The sequence below is a fragment of the Rhinopithecus bieti genome, unplaced genomic scaffold (genome assembly GCF_001698545.2).
Source record: "Rhinopithecus bieti isolate Rb0 unplaced genomic scaffold, ASM169854v2 scaffold_10612, whole genome shotgun sequence".
NCBI lineage: Eukaryota > Metazoa > Chordata > Mammalia > Primates > Cercopithecidae > Rhinopithecus > Rhinopithecus bieti.
The window spans coordinates 481578-502636 of NW_016806990.1; the positions used below are offsets into that span (position 1 = coordinate 481578).

General features: G+C 41.3%; 1 protein-coding gene across 2 annotated transcripts; it reads left to right on the forward strand.

Moving 5' to 3' along the window:
• Positions 1–11294: 11294 nt before the first annotated feature.
• RPS12 (ribosomal protein S12) lies at positions 11295–14375 on the forward strand. Of its 2 annotated transcripts, none has more exons than XM_017879598.1 (6): positions 11295–11462; positions 11579–11629; positions 11820–11936; positions 13265–13367; positions 13763–13864; positions 14288–14375. In XM_017879598.1, exons 2-6 carry the CDS (start codon positions 11616–11618, stop codon positions 14348–14350), a joined length of 399 nt encoding a protein of 132 aa, XP_017735087.1. In that variant the 5' UTR covers positions 11295–11462; positions 11579–11615; the 3' UTR covers positions 14351–14375. The 2 variants fall into 2 exon arrangements, 1 of the variants encoding a protein (XP_017735087.1); XR_001886935.1 differs by having other exon boundaries at positions 11398–11462; positions 11820–12072.
• The last annotated feature ends 6684 nt before the right edge of the window (positions 14376–21059 follow it).

Sequence of the window (21059 nt, forward strand, 5' to 3'; positions counted from 1 at the left end):
GCCACCATGTCCAGCTAATTTTGTATTTTTAATAGAGACGGGGGTTCTCCATGTTGGCCAGCCTGGTCTTGAACTCTCGACCTCCGGTGATCCGCCTGCCTCAGCCTCCCAAAGTGCTGGGATTACAGGCGTGAGCCATCTCGCCTGGCTAAGAAATTCATTGCTATCCCCTTATCCAAATACAGCCCCAGTCATCCTTTGTCCTTTCACCTTTCTATTTCTCTTCCTGGCACTTCTATCAGTCAGGGTTCCCTGTTGCTAATTTAAAAAAGCAACGTTGGCTAATTTAAGGAGAAAATGAATTTATCATTGATTATTAGGTAACACATAGTATCATCAGGAGGATCACGCATACCGCTTAGAGGCTAAGTGCCTAAAGTCACACCACCTAAGTGGTCCAGTAAGCATGGCACTGCAACCCTGCTGGACGTACATCTCCAGCCCATGCTGCCAATACCACTGGAGCCAGGTATAAGACATTGTAGTTAGAATACCATTCCCACTCCTCAAGAATGCTGCCACTCTCACCAGAAGAGATTTTAGGTGGTGCTGGCTTCTTCCACTCACTTGCTTCCACTGCATATCAAGACCCGATGTGTTTGAAGTCAGGCAGTAAAAAGTGTCCAACTACATTCTTCTTTTTCAAGAGTGGTTTGAATATTTTGGTTACTTTGAATTTCTAGAGAAATATCACAGTTAGCTCTCATATTCTCCAAACAACCTGGTGGAATTCTTACTGGTGTTTTTTTGACTCCATGTATCAATTTGGGGAGAACTGATATTGAATCACTATTAAGCTTTTAATCCATGAACACAGTATATCTCTCCAATTATAAAGATATTTCCTTCACAACATTTTCACATCTTTCACGGTGTAGGTATTATATGGCTCATGTTAAATTTATTCCAAAATACCTTAGTTTTAGAAGCTACTAAAATGGTATTTTACATTCAAATTTCCAACAATTTGTTGATTATATATAAAAGTAAATGAACTTTTGTATGAATATGGTATCCTGCAATCTTGCTAAATTCCCTCATTAGTTCTAGTCATTGTTATATAGATTCTATTAGATTTTCTACATAAACAATTATGCCATCTGTGAATAGAGTTTTACTTCTTCCTTTTTGAAATGTACGCTTTTGTTTCTTTCACTTATTTTATTGCACTGACTAGGATGCCCAGTAAAATGGTGAATAAGTGTGGTGGGAATGAGAGCCTCCCTTTGTTCCCAATCTCACAGGAAAAACACTTGGTCTTCCACTATAAAGTATGAAGTTAGCTGTAGATTTTTCACATGTGCCTTTCAGAAGATTAAGGATGCTACCTTCTATTCCTAATGTGTTGAGAAATTTTAAAATGAATTTGTGTTAAATTTTATCAAATAGTACTTCTGCGTCTATTGTACATGACTTTTCTTCTTTATTCTGTTAATATAATAAATTACACTGATCAATTGTCTAATGTTAACCTTGCATTCTTGAGATAAATCTTGCTTGGTCAAGATGTATTCTCTTTTTTATATATTGCTGGATAAATTTGCTAATATTTTGTTAAAGATTTTTTTGTATACGTTTATGAGTAATGTTGATCTGTAATTTCTTTTTATTTTCTTTTGTCAGGCTTTGGTAGTAAGTAATTCTGCACTCATAAAACAAGTCAAAAACTTCCCCTCCTCCAGTATTAACATGTATTAATTTGAGAAGATAGTCTACTTACATATAAGGTAAGTATTGATGGGATTGGGTTTACGTCTACCATTTTACTATTTGTTTTATATCTTCCCATCTTTTTTTATTTGCTTGTTTCTTTTTTTTTAACCTTATTTTGGCTTATTTGGGAAAAAAAGATTTTGAAATTCCATTGCAATTTATATGTTATCATTTTAGCTATAATTCAACTATTTTTAGTCATTGCTTAGGGATTACAATACACACATTCTTAACTCTCCTGGTCCACTTAGAGCTAATATTGTAGTACTTCATGTAAAATGTAAGAACCTTGCAGATTGTTAAGACTCATACAGATGGCCTTACCCAGCAGCCACCTCTTCTCCGTTCATCCTTCATTCTTAGTTGTCATATGCATTATATCTATGAAGACACAAAGTTCATCATGCAATATTATAATTTTTACTTTAGCCATATGTACTGTTTAATCAAAAAGAAAAATATTCTGAACTTTACTCACATATTTACCATTTTCAGTGATCTTCATTCCTCCTGGAACATCTAAATTTTCCATCTGGTATCATTTTTCTTCAACACGAGTAACTTTCTGTAACATTTCTTCAAGTATGAGTCTTTTGGTGATTAGTTCTGTTAGTTTTTGTTTAGCTCTAAATGTCATAATTTTGTCTTTGTTCTGGAAGGGCCTTTCATTGAATATAGAAATATGTGTAGAAAGTTGTCTTTCAGCCCTTTCAAGATGTGATTCTGTTATCATTTGGCTCCTATCTTTTGAGAGAAATTAGTGGAATTTTGTATTATTGGTTTCCTGTATGTAATACATCTTTTTTCCCCCTAAATGCTACTGTAATTTTATCTTTGAGTTTTAATATCTCACTTATGATATGCCTAGGTGTGTATACGTGTGTGTATTTATTCTTCTTGCGGTTCACTGAGCTTCTTGAATCTGAATTTATGTGTTTTACCAAATTTGGGAAGGTTTTGAACATTATTTTCTTTCTTTCTCTCTCTCTCTCTTTTTTTTTCTTTGAGATGGAGTCTCGCTCTTGTTGCCCAGGCTGGAGTGCAGTGGCGTGACCTCAGCTCACTGCAACCTCTGCCTTCCAGGTTTTAAGTGCTTCTCCTGTCTCAGCCTCCTGAGTAGCTGAGATTACAGGAATGCTCCACCATGCCCAACTAATATTGTATTTTTAGTAGAGATGGAGTTTAACCAAGTTAGTCAGGAGTTCAACTTGGTCAACCAAATTTAACCAAGTTGAACTCCTGACCTTATGATCCACCTGCCTCAGCTTCCGAAAGTGCTGGGATTACAGGCATAAGCCACCATGCTACCCTATGTATGTGTAGTTCAGGGTTCAGCCAGAGATTGAGGCAGAGTATACATGGAAAATTCTGGTTTTCCCCTCTCTGGCTCTTTCCTTTCTAGGATTTCCCCACTTTCTTCAATTTCCAGTGCCATGGTTATTCTAAACTCTTGTGATGGTTAATACTGGGTGTCAACTTGATTGGACTGAAGGATACAAAGTATTGATCCTGGGTGTGTCTGTGAGGGTGTTGCCAAAGGAGATTAACATTTGAGTCAGTGGGCCGGGAAAGGCAGACCCACCATTAATCTGGGTGGGTGGGCATCATCTAATCAGCTGCCAGTCTGGCTAGAATATAAGCAGGTAGAAAATGTGAAAAGAGAAACTGGCCTAGCCTCTCAACCTGTATCTTTCTTCCATGCTGGATGCTTCCTGCCCTTGAACATTGGACTCCAAGTTCTTCAGTTTTGGAACTCAGACTGGTTCTCCTTGCTCATCAGCCTGCAGATGGCCTATTGTGGGACATTGTGATTGTGTGAGTTAATACTTAATAAACTCCCCTTATACATATGGTTCGGGTACAGTGGCTCATGCCTGTAATCCCAGCACTTTGGGAGGCTGAGGTGGGTGGATCACCTGAGGTCAGAAGTTTGAGAGCAGCCTGGCCAACATGGTGAAACCCCGTCTCTACTAAAAATATAAAAATTAGCCAGGCATGGTGGCGCATGCCTGTAATCCCAGCTACCCAGGACGCTGAAGCAGGAGAATCGCTTGAACCCAGGAGGCAGAAGTTGCAGTGTAGCTGAGATCATGCCATTGCACTCCAATCTGGGCAACAGAGCAAAACTCTGTCTCAAAAAATATACATGTATATACAAAACATATTCATTATATTTTATGTTATATGTTATATACATATATGTATATATACGTATATATGTATACATATATATGTACACATATATACATATGTATATATGTATATACATATAACATAAAATATAATATATAACATAATATATAACATAAAATATAATATAATATATGTTATATATGTTTATATATATATATAAATATATATATTCCATTAGTTCTGTCCTTCTAGAGAACCCTAATACACCTCTGTTCTCTGGTTTTTAAGGCATTACAACTGAGTTGTTTACAACTGTTTACATTACAACTGTTAGTTGTTCCATGTAGCACTGACTAAGGGTGTCCTCATGCTAACACTCATAAAAATGGAAAATAAGCCAGTGTCATTCCTTCCTCTCAGTGTTGGTCCCCACATCTATCCCCAAATTCTGTCTGCTTTTGGTCACTCTCCAGTGTCTTCAGGTAGTTATTTTTTATTTTGTTACATTTTCAGAGTTACATTAGTTATCCCCAAGAAGGATAGTCTTGCAGAACCTCCTACTAATTAATATTTGTTGTATTTTATTAAACTAATAATCTGTGATGGATTGGGTGAAAAATCCTCAGATAGATAGTCATTTTGTAAAGCACTACCTGAAGAGACTTTTGATGAGGTCCTATAACCAAGACCCCTGAAACTATTCCATTCCTACCATTCCCTAGACCTGGCTGCTCAAACAAACTGTTCTATTCTCTGAGCCATCCAGTACATTTCCAACAAATTCATTTTTTAAATGTTGGCCACAGCTCATTCTGCTGCTTGCAAAGAATTATCACTGACACAGTATTATTCAAATCTTCTACAATGAACATGCTTACTTGTTCTAATATTTAAAAAGCAATAGCTGTTATTTACAAATAAAGACATCATCTGTAAGTTGGAGACATAGGAGGGAAGCAGGCATTAACTACAGCTCGTAGTCATGTGGATAAAGTCAAGTGAAATCAGAAAACTAATATAGCAGACAGCATAGATGTTCAACATTTACTAACAGTGAAAATTGTTTGAAAATAATGATGTAGAATACTGAAACCGAAAAAGTGCTTAAGGATATCTCGTATAATCGCCTACTTCATTTTGCAGATGAAGTACTTGAGATCCAGAGATTAGAAGTCTCTTGACCAAGGCTACAGAGTCAGAAAATGGTAGAGAGGAGAATCTACATCAATGAGTCCTTGAATCACCAGTCTGCCCTTCACATTCATTTGTAGCATTAGAACCAGTTATAAAAATAGGACTTTTTTTTTTTAATGTAGTTTCAGTTATAAGGATAGGAGTGGTACTGGCTTCATTCTAATGATTCCCTAATATGAAGTGCAGGCATCAAATACATTTTAGAGCATCAGGACCCATTTTCAAAAGAAATGTTGCACAGATAACAGCAGAGAAAGCGGCAGAGAGGGCTGGAGTCTCACCCACACAAGCTCTCTTTGTATCCTAAGGGAATCAATTTAATGTTAATTTAAGCTTTGCTCTACCTGCCACTACTCTTTATTTCATTTATAAATTACTGTGTAGTGGCCAGGTGCGGTGGCTCATGCCTGTAATCCCAACACTTTGGGAGGCTGATTCGGGTGGATCACCTGAGGTCAGGAGTTTGAGACCAGCCTGGCCAACGTGGTGAAACCCTATCTCTACTAAAAATACAAAAATTACCCAGGTGTGGTGGCATGTGCCTGTAATCCCAGCTACCCGGGAGTCTGAGGCAGGAGAATTGCTTGAACGCGGGAGGCGGAAGTTGCAGTGAGCCAAGATCGTGCCACTACACTCCAGCCTGGATGACAAAGTGAGGCTCCATCTCAAAAACAAACAAAAAAAAAAACAAAAAAAAACAAAAACTGTAGTTGGTTTATAATTAGTTTATTTATAAAAATCAGCCAGGTTTGGTGGCAGACGCCTGTAATCCCAGCTACACAGGATAATACTTATAAAGTATTATCTCTAATTATATTCCATAGTATGTTTGTTTAGTTTCCATGAACTCTAAGTCAGCCCTGTAGTGTATTACAGTACCCAAGAGTTCTGGGTAACATCTGGTAGCAAAAAAAAAAAAAAAAAAACAGAAGTTGATGCTTGGGCACAGTGGAGTTCAAGATTGGCCTGTGCAACATAGCAAGATCCTGTCTCTAAAGAAAGAAAGAAAAAAAACCACCAGATAAAAACTACAAAAAAAGCAGGTGAAGATACATTCTTACTGAGACTTATGAAAACTTAGATGATAATTACACAAAACCCTCCAAAAATATAAGCTATTGGCACAGGCTTCATACTTAGCTATACAATCATCTAACCCCATTCTCCCCTACAACCTTGTTTTCACTTAATAAACATGTTAACTTTACAAGCTACTACCGACAGCCTTTATTGGTCTATTCCACTCTTGCTAATCCATCTGCTTTCTTATTTTCTGGTTTTTTTCTCTCTTTGCTACTTCTCTTTTTCCTTTAATTCTTCCTTTGATGTAATGGGATTCTATTCAACTCTTTCTTCAGCTATGCCTAATTTTTCTTCAGTATGTTTAAAACTACATGGTATAATAAATGAGAGTTAAGCCTATATGTTCCTGAGTTACAGCAGTATAGTATTTTTTAATTTTTTCTCCTATTTCTTATCACTCATCCATCGTATTTAGTTTCTACTCCCTACTCCAAAGGTAGGGACACTTGAAGTTTTCAAATTAAAAGTGATTTCCTGGGATGCTCAAAGCTTCCGAGTAACTCACAACAGATGCTAATTTATTACGGTAGTCCTCAACATGGCTTTCCTCTAAGTATGACATCTACCCAAGAGGCTTTTTAAAATTTTGTTTATTTTTTTTGAGACGGAGTTTTGCTCTGTGGCCCAGGCTGGAGTGCAATGGCGTGATCTCGGCTCACTGCAACCTCTGCCTCCCGGGTTCAAGCGATTCTCCTGCCTCAGCCTCCTGAGTAGCTGGGATTACAGGCGCCCACCACCACACCCAGCTAATTTTTGTATTTTTAGTAGAGACGGGGTTTCACCATGTTGGCCAGGCTGGTCTCAAACTCCTGACCCTGTGACCCGCCCGCCTCAACCTCCCAAAGTGCTGGGATTACAGGCTGAGCCACAGCTCCGGCCCCAAGAGGTTTCTTTAATCTTATTTCACTCAGTGAATTCATTCAGTACACATGTGTTTAGCCCCCACTATGCAATTCACGGAACTAAGTGCTGGATGGTTTAGGACAGGACAAAGGTAATATTTAAGAAGCTTTCCATGTATTTTCATGTTAAGTTCTTTATAAGGTAAATTACTTTACAGGCATAGTGGTAAACACTTTAAATGCCTATCTCATTTAATCCTCACAGAAATATTATAGCACTACCACCATTTTACTAGCTCAGAAAGAAAATAACTTGCCGAAGGTCACAAAGTAAGCTGGAATTTTAACCCTGCACAGTTGGGTCCTCCTGACCACTCCATGATATAAAATCATGATTATGTCTCAGCCCGGTTTTTCTCTCCAGCTCTGGTCTTCCAAGTAAGTTTTTTTGCAGTTCATTTCAAAAATGCTTTCTTTCATTTGATCATTCTATATCTCCTCCTTCTTTGTCATCTGTTATGAGTTGAACTGTGTTCCCTCAAAATTCATATGTTGAAATCCTAACACCTTCTACTTCAGAATAAGACCTGATTTGGAATAGGTTTGTTGGAGATGTAATCAGTTAAGACGAGGTCATACTGGAGCAGGTGGGCCCCTAATCCAATATGGCTGATATTCTTATAAAAAGGAAACATTCGGAAGCAAACTCAGACATGCACACAGGAAGAACATCATGCAAAGATTGGAGCTATGCTAACACAAGTCAAGGAACACCAAGATTGCCAACAAACCTCCAGAAGCTAGGAAAGAGGTGTGAAATGGATTCTTCCTCACACTCTCAGAAGGAACCAACTCACCCAACACCTTGACTTCAGACTTCCAGCCTTCAGGACTATGAGATAAGAGATTTCTGTTGGTTAAGCCACCCAGTTTGTGGTACTTTTTTTTTTTTGAGACGGAGTCTCGCTCTGTCGCCCAGGCTGGAGTGCAGTGGCCGGATCTCAGCTCACTGCAAGCTCCGCCTCCTGGATTCACGCCATTCTCCTGCCTCAGCCTCCTGAGTAGCTGGGACTACAGGTGCCCGCCACCTCGCCTGGCTAGGTTTTGTATTTTTTTAGTAGAGACGGGGTTTCACCGTTTTGGCCAGGATGGTCTTGATCTCCTGACCTCGTGATCCGCCCGTCTCGGCCTCCCAAAGTGCTGGGATTACAGGCTTGAGCCACCGCGCCCGGCCTGTGGTACTTTGTTATGGCAGCCCTAGTAAACTGCACATCTACACTTAGATAATTCAGAAATCCAAATGCAAATTTTTCTGCCTGACAGCAATATTCCCTTCCTCCATCTATATAGTTTTTAGCACAGCGGGATTGAACCAATTTTACTATTGCCAAACCAGAGATGTAAAGAGTAATTCTTGAATTCTCAGCAATCTCCTTTCCACATTCTGGCAATCAATCAAATGACTGAAGGGTTAGGAGCACAGGCTTTGAAGTCCACGGAGCTTAAATACCAGCTTCCACATTTATTAGCTGTGTGATCTTGGACAACTACCTAAACCTTGGCTTCCTGACCTGTTAAAGTGGGCTAATACCATCACTACCAGATACAGTCTCTATAACAATAAAGGGGAAAAATGCCTGAAAAGAATTTAGCACCTTACCTGGCATACAGAAAAAGTGAAACAAGTTACCTCTTACTATCAGTATTGTTCCTAAAACAAACTTTAGAATACATTTACTTTTCATATGTGTGTCAGATTCATATTTGTGCACATGATGTGTTATACTCTGCTGGTATAAGAGTGACCAGTCACTAACCTCTATGTAGTCTCCCACCTTTATCAGTCTCAGAAATTGAGAGGAGGTAACCTTAAAAATGTCAACTAGGAGGTTGGGCGCAGTGACTCACACCTGTAATCCCCACACTTTGGAAGGCCAAGGTGGGCGGATCAACCAAGGTCAGGAGTTCAAGACTAGCCCGGCCAACATGGTGAAACCCCCGTTTGTACTAAAAATACAAAACTTAGCCAGGCATAGCAGTGGGTGCCTGTAATTCCAGCTACTCGGGAGGCTGAGGCAGGAGAATCGCTTGAACCCGGGAGTCAGAGGTTGCAGTGAGCCAAGATCCCGCCACTGCACTCCAGCCTGGGTGACAAGAACAAAACTCCATCTCAAAAAAAAAAAAACACAAGTGAACTAGGAAAATCTATATTAAAGAACCCCTGTATCACCAGTGTGCCCTTTGACTTCATTTTGGGGGTTAGAGCTGGTTTTATAAGTAGGACTTAAAAAAAAATGTAGCTCCAGGTCTAAGGAGGGAGGTTTGTGTGAAAGGACATTTGGTGCAGTGAAATATTAAAGCAGAGATCCACGATGTCTGAGTCAAAAGAACAGATTAGCAGCTGCTAAAAGATAGAGACCAAGTCTGAGTTGGTTGGAACTGGGAACAACTGCCTTAGCTAACAAGGCACTTGATCATTTCCCCCACATAAATATGCTGTTTGCCAGTGATTGTTTTCACACTTAGGTTTCCCAAATTCCCTGCTTCTTCCTTAAAAACTTTTTTGGGGAAGGAATCTAATATGCTTAGCATATTAACTTTACTATCTTCAGAAATTAAAAATATGCTGAAAGATTATTTGCCACATTCTCCTTAAAAAATACAAACGTGTTAACTATAACCTCCAAAAAAGGCAAGAAGGCCTTCATGCCTTTGCCCCTATACTTTCATCCATTTAGAATACCCTGTCCTCTCCTTCCATGCTCGCCGATTTGGAATCCCTTAGTTTTTGTTTTGCTGCCAGAAGCCTGAGGTCCTCTTCTTACCTTTCCACACCATCCGCCACTCCCTAACCCCCTGTCACTTTTATCTCCTCTGTGGCCCTGAGGTATTCTGATCTTTGTCTCAAATCTTAATCCCACCACAAACAAACCAGGGCAGCAGGAATGAATCCTTATCTTTATAAATTCCGCGTTTTCTTTTTTTTAATCAAAAGCTCAATAAACATTTGCATGAGTTACTGACAGAGAAGCAGCTTGAACGCCTTAAAAATGAAACTGAAACCAGCGGAAAATCTAAAACTGAACTCTCAGTTTATTAACATTACAGCAGGTCTCTGTTCTGGTGAACTCCCTGGCGCTCTTACCGCGTTATCCAGTTTTGTTTTTTTCGCTGCACTCACCAGTCTAACAGTATCTGTTCACTGGATTCACAGCGCTGGCACGTGCCAAGCGCCTAATAATTGCTCACTGGATTGGCGGCTGACTACTCAGGAGAGGAAATTAAACACAAAGGCAGTATTGATCATATTCAGTAGTGTTTCGTGCGTTTGCTTTGGAAGTGGGGATTGGGGAATGGTCAATCACTTCCAAATGTAAAATGTTGCTTCCCGTAAGAAAATGGATTCCTCAAAGACTGGATATTTCATGTCTATAGTCCTGGCCCTGCGTCAGATACACTGTAGGTGTTGAAAATGCACCTGAGGAATTCTGATTTGCGCAGGACTGTGTATTCGGAGCACAATCCATCCTTAAAAACCAAACAAAGCAGAACAAACTTCGTTCAGAAGACTCCCCCTATATTTAGAAACTAGAATTGACCCCCTGGCTGCAGGGTCTCCCTTTACCAACACACCGCAGGGAAAGTGCTTAGAAATAGTGAAAGCAGCCGGGGGCAGTGGCTCACGCCTGTAATCCCAGCACTTTGGGAGGCCGAGGCGGGAGGATCACCTGAGGTCAGGAGTTCGAGACCAGCCTGGCCGACATGGCGAAATCCGTCTTTACTAAAAATACAAAAAATTAGCCAGGCGTGGTGGCAGGCGCCTGTAATCCTGGCTACTCGGGAGGCTGAGGCAGAAGAATCGCTTGAAACTGGGAGCCGGAGGCTGCAGTGAGCCGAGATCGCGCCATTGCACTCCAGCCTGGAATAGTGAAAGCGTGTTGGCTCTCGTTTCATGAAGACAAAGATGAGGATCACACCCACAACGACACAATCATGGGGGTCTCTCAGGGTGACTTAGGAGCGAAGGAACAAAATGCGCTGCCTGGGAAGACTGGGTCTTGTGGAAGAGAGGGGAAAGTAGAACGTGGTGTGGAAAGGGTTAAAACTGGCGCTCGGCTGGATACAAGGCTCCAGCTGCCTTAAAGACCACGCGGACCAACTTGTTTGTCTCCTGTCGCGCTCCGTAGAATGAGTTCCCTGGGCCTCGGTGGGCCACGCCCCCTCAAAGAAGGACAATGCGAAGCTGCCCAGGTAGTGCCTGTTGCACTCGCCAAGGACTGGCCTGGCAGAGACAGAAAACTCGCAGTACTCTTGCCTCAGAACCGCCTAAATCCGGAAACAGAAAGTCCCCAGGCCCGGCACCGCGGGAGCCACCTCTTTCGAGGGTGGGAGTGCACATGCGCACAGGGGGCCTGAAAAATCCTTAAATACCGTCATGCGGGCTGATGAGGCCTCTTTCCCTGCCGCCGCGGAGTCGCGCGGAGGCGGAGGCTTGGGGTAAGTTTAGCGAGGTGGCAGGGGTGTATTGGTTGTGATTCGTGGCTCGTTGTGTTTTTACAGGGATTGGTTACGAGTATTTGGTTCTTTAGCAGGTCAATGCTTTTGTTTTTCAGTGCGTTCAAGATTCCGCTTCACCCGTAACCCACCGCCATGGCCGAGGAAGGGTGAGCCCTGGGGCCGGGTTTGGAGTTGGGGTTGGGGTTCGGCTGAGGCGTGGGCCTAGAGCTGGCGGAGCAGGACTGGGTCAAACGGGTCGCCGTAAGCGCGTCTCTTGTACGCTTAGGCGTTTTCTGAGTGCAAGTCCTTATGTGGTGTGAGGATTTTAACTGATGGTTCTGATGTGTCGTGTTTCAGCATTGCTGCTGGAGGTGTAATGGACGTTAATACTGCTTTACAAGAGGTGCTGAAGACCGCCCTCATCCACGATGGCCTAGCACGTGGAATTCGCGAAGCTGCCAAAGCCTTAGACAAGTACGTGTATCAGTCTCAATACTGTGGGTTCTTGCAACCGGAACAAAACTGCCACCCAAGGGAAGAAGGCGTGGAGTTCATGGTGTTAGCACAAAAGTTCTGAATGGCATCCGTCCTACAGGAAACCTAGGAAAAGGTATCAGAACTTAGATCTATAAAGCCCACTTAAAATGTGTGGGTTGCTGTTGGAATGGGGATAAGCACTCAAAACTACAGTGTTTGAATGATGACTTAAATTGTCGGATACCCCTTCACTCCTTTTATGAGTGAAATGTAAGAGTCTGACAAACCTGTAGATGTGGGGCTAGTCAGTTTTATACTTAGGCGGAGAGATGAGATGGAGAGCCACATTACGTTTGGCAGTTTGCAAAACAAGCATTACATTAATGGAATTTCAAACTCAGGTTTCAGAAGCATTTGGTCCTAGGTGTAGGAATATCTGTGACTTATTTGAATTTGGGAGATTGATTAATGTATTTTGAATGTATCGAGTAATGTGTTTTTTATGGTGGTTGCGTTGACAACCTACTCTTGAGCTGAATTTAAATGCAGTTTTAAGGTTTTACAGGACAAGTTCAGTTCGTTTTGGTGTTATGTAGCCAGTTGGATCTGACGGAAACGGCATTATTGTTTAATGTCTTTAGTAGGTTCTAATATGAATCTTCTGTATTGTTTCTACTTTGGCAGTATTGCAAGGCATTTCATAACTGTTCCATTAATGCCACAGCTTTTTTTCTTTTTTTTGAGACAGAGTCTCGCTCTGTGGCCCAGACTGGAGTGCAGTGGCGCGATCTTATTGCAACCTCTACCTACCAGGTTGAAGCAATTATTGGAATTACAGGCACACGCCACCATGCCCAGCTAGTTTTTGTACTTTCAGTAGAAATAGGGTTTCGCCATGTTGGTCTCTGGCTGGTCTGGAACTCCTGACCTCAGGTGATCTGCCCCCCTTGTGTTCCCAAAGTGCTGAGATTATGCAAGTGAGCCTCGGCGCCCGGCCTTTCACATGTTTCTTAAGATATATGAAGCTGGCTTACAAGAAAGCCATTATGGTTGGGATTTGGCCACAAGTTTTAAAAATGCCTTTATACCAATTCAGTGTGTCAGGGAAGGAGGTTTTACTGAAGACCAGTTGTAGGTTAATTGAAGATGTATATGCTCCCTAGCAGGTTCTTCAGACTCAGGCAATTTTGTACACATTTATGTGTTGAATAGATTTGCTGCTTATGTTTTGCAAGTGTTAGTGCAAAGATAACTCTCCTAAAATGCAAGAATGATGGATTTGGATCTGAGTTTTAGCTTTATTTTCATTGTAATTTGAATTTCAGGCGCCAAGCCCATCTTTGTGTGCTTGCATCCAACTGTGATGAGCCTATGTATGTCAAGTTGGTGGAGGCCCTTTGTGCTGAACACCAGATCAACCTAATTAAGGTAAGGCTGCTAAGGATTGTGTTGGGACTAATGTTCAGTGATGCTTGTATACCGGGGTACATTTTGTGAAGTCTCAAGCTCTTCATTTTGTGCAGGTGTAAACATTACGCGCACCTGATATTGTCGGCCATTTTAAAGATGATTGTAGGTAGAAGCATTTTATACCTGCAGAATTGAATGCTAATTTTGACGTTGGTATACGACAAAGATTAGTAGGCTTGTAGGTGATCTTTGTGCTGTACATGATGACAACTGGCTCCCTCTACTGAACTGCCGTGAGGAAACTGCCATGTCACCCTTCTGACTACGGCCACCTTTTGGGTTGAATTTATTTTTGGTAGTGTTAATGTCTGCTAATGTGATTTATTTTTTTTTGTTTAATTTTCTCCCAATAGGTTGATGACAACAAGAAACTAGGAGAATGGGTAGGCCTCTGTAAAATTGACAGAGAGGGGAAACCCCGTAAAGTGGTTGGTTGCAGTTGTGTAGTAGTTAAGGTAAGTCACCATTTATTTTAGGGATGAAGGCTGTGCTGGGTAATCATAACACCTTGTATTGAAATTAAGTTGAGGATCTTAAAAAAGGAAAAAACTGATTCAACAGGTTTAAAGCATTTTCTGCATTTCAGGAAAAAAATAAAAGCTGTAATTTACAAGCCAGCCAATGAATCTGCTTTACCTGATTGTGTTTGTGCAGACGTACTTTAAAAACTGGCAATAGTAAAGCCATGTTACGAGCCTTAAGGACATTGAAGTCGTTAAGGTCCCTGAAAGTGGCTATAACAAATCTTAGTGATGAGAAACATTTTTATAAGACATAGCTAATTGTTGAAGCTCCACTGTAGTTGATGATAATAACTTGGTGAAATTCCTAAATGTTAACAAGAAATGGCATGTGATTTTTTTTTTTTTTTTTTTAAGGACTATGGAAAGGAGTCTCAGGCCAAGGATGTTATCGAAGAGTACTTCAAATGCAAGAAATGAATGAATAAATCTTTGGCTCACATTCTTCATGTCTGGCTTTTTATTTGGGGCAGTAAAATAAGGTCCCCGTTAGCAAAGTAAAATGTAATCTTTGCAAAGTGATTACTACAGATGAACTGGAAATGTGCTCTCAAAGTCTTCTCCCCAACCAATGACTGCATCGTGGGGCAATTCAAACCTGGACAGCCCTAGCAAAGAGAGGTCTGCCATGCAGTATTGGTGATGGCCAGGGTTACTTAGCTATGGGCATTTATCCCTCCCTAGACTAGCCTAGAATCTGGAGAGAGGCTGTGTGTTTTTAATAGATTAAAGTCTCTGAAAGGACAATGAGTAGACATACTGGGCAGGTTAGTAGAAAGTACACAGTTGGACCAGGATCAGATCTTGCTTGTAGGACGTATCTGTGATGTCCAGGAATGCTTGTGGACATTCCTTTGACTTTTTGAGATGGAGTTTCATTCTTGGTGCCCAGGCTGGAGTGCAGTGGTGCAATCTTGGCTCACTGCAACCTCTTCTGGGTTCAAGTGATTCTCGTGCCTCAGTGTCCCAAGCAGTTGGGACTGTAGATGCCTGGCAATTTTTTGTATTTTTTAGTAGAGATGGGGTTTCACCATACTGGCCAGGATGATCTCGAACCGCAGGTGATCCACCAGTTTTGGCCTCCCAAAGTGCTGGGATTACAAGTATGAGCCACCATGCCTGGCCTCTTGTGCAGTAGTGAGAGGGGCTTGAATGCACCCCAGTCCCTAGGAATCTCCACAGTGAAAGAAGCCATGGCTGGTGTTCGGTGTATTTCAGACTTGGATAAATGTACTGTTAAAAGAATGTGAGGCCATGTACTTTCTCAATCTTGGTTTTGAAAACTTTATACCAACGTTTTTCTTTGAATCTTACACATTAACAGGCTGAAGGCCTTAATTGGGAATCAGAGTAGGGTCTCCCATACTGGTTGGTTTGGTAGTTACAGCTAAGCTGGTTGACCTTAGCATGGTGGTGACATTGAGTGGCCTCATGGAAAGCAAGGAGCTACGAGACTTTCTCTGAAGTGCGAGTAACCAGGAAATATGTGTTAACATTGAAATTGTCAACTTTATGTACTCTGGCTTTTCTGAGAAAAGTCCACTTTGAATTCTAGTTTCCATGTATCACCAATCTTTGTTGACATTTTTGAGTGCCTGTTGCATATATGGCACTGTTAGGGCTGTTACATATGTTCAATTGGAATGGAAAGCAGGTGAAGTGTTTTACATGTGTGGTTTTTTTGGTAGAGATGGGGTTTCACCACATTGTCCGGGCTCAGATTATTTGTTGTTGTATTTCCATGTCCACTGTCACCTCAGCTGCAAAACACTAAAGTCAGAAGGAATGTTAATCCCAAGGTTTTGTTTTGTTTTTCTTGAAACGGAGTCTCCCTATGTCACCCAGGCTGGAGTGCAGTGGCGCAATCTTGGCTCATTGCAACCTCTGCCTCCAGAGTAGCTGGGATTACAGGTGCATGCCACCATGCCCAGCTAATTTTTGTATTTTTAGTAGAGACAGGGTTTCACTATGTTGGCCAGGCTAGTCTGTAACTCCTGATCTCAGGTGTTGTCTCGGCTTCCCAAAGTTGAATTTCTTTGTTTTAAATGAGTTCGTTATTTAAAGAGTTGTGCTCAAGGACTATGTTAAGCACAAGTACTCCTGAGAGCCACTGAGAAGGAAGAGACTAGTCAGGGAATAAGGTCACAGCCATCAATCACCACTTCAGGACAAGGATGGGACAGGCTGATGGTAGAGAAGGGGACAGCATTGTCTTCCCAAGCCAGGCATTTTCAGAAAGCTCAATCCGTGTGCTAGAACAACTTCAGCAGTAAGTCCCAGCAAGAGTAAAAGAGATGGCCTGGTTAAGGAGGTGATCTGGGGAGAGGCCACAAGACTCACTCAGGGCACCAGTCACTCACTGTTGGTGGCTTGGGATATAGAAGTATTGACACAGCAGAATGTTCAGAAGGATTGGGACCAAGCCGATCCCAGGCAAAAATAAATCATGAGTTCTTTTTTGAAAACCTGGTTTGACACTTCAAATATAACAGTACATCTCAATTCAAATTGCTTTATCATAAGTGAGATGTTTCAGCCAGCTTTTATCCCAGAGTTTACAGATTGTAATCTTAGTCTATTGATAAATTGTATTCAAATCTGGCTTTTGCTTGGGAAGGCTTACAAATCAGGGTGGAGGATGAATCTTCTAAGGATTCTTCCTCTATGTTCATGGGCAGTTTTCTAAGCTCTTCCCTACTTGGTGAAATATTCCTACAGAGTATTTTTGAACCCCTTTTCCACCCCCTCCTCTTTCTTCTTCCTTTCTTCTTCTTCTTTTTTTTTCCCCCCGGCTAAATGTTCAGTGACGGTCTTCATCACCACACTGTTAATTTGGCTTCCACAGTACCTTAGTTTTTGGAAGGAAATGTGCCAGAGAAGAGACAGAAGTGCCTTTTGTTGTGTTTTCTATCTCGTTTGAGTTTGTTTTTTTAAATATGAATTAAGCAAAATGAACGACAAAGATTGTGAAGATAGAGACCCTGGTGATCCTCCTGAGGCCCTACCAATCAGTGAGGTTCTATTTGCCTTTCACTTTTTGATGATAAAGGGAAAGAAAAAATATTTTCTTTTTGTTTATTTTGTTTTTTGTTTTTTTAAGATGGAGTCTTGCTCTGTTGCCCAGGTTGGAGTGCAGTGGCACAATCTCGGCTCACTATAGCCTCTGCCTCCCGGGTTCAAGTGATTCTTCTGCTTCAGCTTCCCGAGTAACTGGGACTAGAGGCGCGCGCCACCCTGCCCGGCTAATTTTTGTATTTTTAGTAGAGACGGGATTTCTCCATATTGGCCAGGCTGGTCTCAAACTCCTGACCTCGTGATCTGCCTTCCTCGGCCTCCCAAAGTGCTGGGATTACAGGTGTGAGCCACTGTGCCCAGCCAGGGAGAGAAAAAATTGTAAAGCATCAATTCAGAATGCTTTAGTTTAGAAAACATTGATTAGGCCAATTTCAAATAAAAGAATAGGCATAGCTATAAGTATTTTCATCACAGAGCTACAATACTTTGTGTTGATAATGGAGGATAATTGAATAAAATGTATGTTTACATAGTGGGATATTAGGATGCCACCAAAATGGACAGTATGGAAGGGCATTTGTTAATATTCATTTTTTGAAAAGTAGTTAAACGTACAATAGGATAGCATTTTCTTAAAAAAAAAATACTAAAATAACATAGAATATAAAGGGGCAGAGTGCGGTGGCTCACGCCTGCAATCCTAACACTTTGGGAGGCCAAGGTGGGTGCAGATCACCTGAGGTCAGGAGTTCGAGACCAGCCTGGCCAACATGGTGACACCCTGTCTCTACCAAAAATACAAAAATTAGCCAGGCACGGTGGCAGGTGCCTGTAATCCCAGCTACTCGGGAGGCTGAGGTGGGAGAATCTCTTGAACCCAGGAGGCAGAGGTTGCAGTGAGCCAAGATAGCATCACTGCACTCCAGCCTGGGGCAACAGAGCGAGACTCAGTCTCAAAAAAATAAAAAAAATAAAAATAAAAGAATATAAAGGTACAGGCTGGCAGAGAAGACAGGTTGGAAGGATATACATCAAGGTGTTAATGCTTCTAGGAAAGTTTTTCATTTGCTTGTTTTCTTTTTCGTCTAATCGACATGTATTGCTTTTGAAGTAAAATATTTATTTTATTTATTTTATTTTTTAAAGGAAAGTTTACTTGGAAGAAACCCAAGTGGGCACTGAGAAAGAAGGTCAAGTGCCAAGAAAACATTGTAAATTAAAGAAATGAAATAATGATACAGTACATTCTTGGGGGTTAATTTGAGTGCCATTAATATAATAATCTTTTTTTTTTTATTTTTGGAGATGGAGTTTCGCTCTGTCACCCAGGCTGGAGTGCAGTGGCACCATCTCGGCTCACTGCCAGCTCCGCCTCCCGGGTTCACACCTTTCTCCTGCCTCAGCCTCCGGAGTAGCTGGTACTACAGGCGCCTGCCACCACGCCCGGCTAATTTTTTTGTATTTTTTTGTTTTTTTTAGTAGAGATGGGGTTTCACCGTGTTATCCAGTATGGTCTTGATCTCCTGACCTTGTGATCTGCCCACCTCTGCCTCCCAAAGTGCTGGGATTACAGGCGTGAGCCACCACACCCGGCTTTAGTATAATAATCTTTTTAAAAATTTATGTTTTGTGAATCAAGTGAATTTATACTTGTCTATACTTTCAGTTGTAAAAACAGAACTGCTTGAAATGAATGAATTCATGCCTAGCCAACAGAGGGCAGCAAGAAACTGATGCCAGCTGAGGGACAGGTCAGTGAAAAACAGGAAGACAAGGTAAGAAGCAGGGACTATAGCAGGTTCACCCTAGGAAAAGATTCTTATCCCATTCTCTGAAGATTTTGAGAATTCTATTTGTAGGAATAGAGATTATAGGATATTGTTGAGCTTAGTTTACTATATCTGGTTGCATTGATTTGCTTTTTACAAATTGTTACCCATCATTTGGATTGAGTTTAATAAAAGCTTCCAATAACAGTAATAATACCAAATTAGCCTTGCTCTTAGATCATTTACATTTAAACTTTTTAAATACTAAAGGACATTGGCATTTTCTTTTTTTTATTATTATTATACTTTTAAGTTCTACGGTACATGTGCATAACCATAACGTGCAGGTTTGGTTAGCATATGTAATACTGTGCCATGTGGTGCTGCACATCCAACCTCGTCGCACCATCAATTCGTCCCCAATTTATATCGATATACTCCATGCATCCCTCCCCCCTCCCCATGATAGGCTCTGGTGGTGGATGTTCCCTTACCCGCGTCAATCTATGTCATTGTTCAGTTCCCCTATGAGTGCGACCATTGCGTGTTTGGTGTTTCTGTTCTTGTGAAGTTTGCAAGCATGATGGTTTCCAGCTGCCATCCATGTCCCTACACAGAGGACGCAAACTCCTCCTTTTTTATTGGCTGCATAGTATTCCTGGTTATATATGCCACATTTTCGTAATCAGTCTGTCCAGATGGACATTTGGTTGATTCCAAGTCTTTGCTATTGTGAATAGTGCTGCAGTAACATACTGTGCATGTGGTCTTTGTAGGAGAATAATTATATCTTTGGGTATATACCCGTATGGGAATGGCTGGGTCATAATGGTACATCTAGTTCTAGATCCTTGAGGCATTGCCATACTGTCTTTTCCATAATGGTTGCTAGTTTACCTCACCAACCGTGTACAAGTGTTCCTATTTCTCCCTCCGCTCCACACCTGTTGTTTCCTGACTTTTTTATGATTGCCTTCTAACTGGTGTGGAGATGGTATCTCATTGTGGTTTTGATTTGCTTTCTCTGATGGCGAGTGATGATGCGCATTGTTTTCATGTTGGTCCTGTTGGCGTATGAATGTCTTCTTTTGCGAAATGTCTGTTCCAATATCCCTTTGCCCCCTTTTTGATGGGGTTGTTTGTTTTTTTCTTGTAAATTTGTTTGAGTTCTTTGTAGCTTCTGGATACTTAGCCTTTGGTCAGATGAGTAGATTGCAAAATTTTCCTCCTTTCTGTAGGTTGCCTGTTCACCTGCTGGTAGTTTCTTTTTGCTGTGGCAAAAGCTCTTTAGTTTATTAGATCTCCATTTGGGGGGTTCTTTGGTGGCTTTTGCTGCCGTTGCTTTGGGTGTTTTAGACATGAAGTCCTTGCCCTGCCTATTTCTGAATGGCCTACCCTAGATATATATACCAGCGCCTATATATACCATATATAGTGAGACTATAAGAAAATAGCATGTAATGCCATAAACAGCAGCTTTTTTTTGTTGTTTGTTTGTTTTTTTTTTGGAGATGGAGTCTCGCTCTGTTGCCCAGGCTGGAGTGTAGTGGCTGGATCTCAGCTCACTGCAAGCTCCGCCTCCTGGGTTCACGCCATTCTCCTGCCTCAGCCTCCCGAGTAGCTGGGACTACAGGTGCCCACCACCTCACCCGGCTAGTTTTTTGTATTTTTTTTTAGTAGAGACGAGGGTTTCACTGTGTTAGCCAGGATGGTCTCGATCGCCTGACCTTGTGATCCGCCCGTCTCGGCCTCCCAAAGTGCTGGGATTACAGGCTTGAGCCACCGCGCCCGGCCACACCCTCTATTTTTTAAGGTTCCTTTTCCTCTGGCAACGAAAGTAAGTCTCTCAGGTTGGGCTGCTTTAAGTCGAGTGTGGAGCCAAGCTGTCTCAACTTCCTTTCTCTCCAGCTCCACTCTAGGGAGCAGGGCATAGAAACATACCCTATCACAATATGGAGTACATGGCTCGAAGAAGCTGAGAAAATAAGTTTAAAAGCCATTGTGAGACCTGGGAACAGTAAAAAGCATGTAAATTCAGGGAAAATATTTTTACATTGCAATAATTTCTTTTTGAAGCTTATTTATTGAGACATATGCCAACAGCACAGAATTATACGAGTGATGTGAATTAAACCTTATACAAATGTAGTATTTTCTTTTATTTTCCTTCTCTCAACTACCCCCAACTAAAATTTACAAATGGATATAAAAATCCTGTTTGTACCTCGTTGGCTCGTTAGAGAAATACTGAGTCAAAGGTCTGTGATATTTCACAGTGCTGCCCCCAGGTGAAAAGAAGCAAAATGCACATAAAAAAATAAATAAATATGAGATGCATAAGGGGA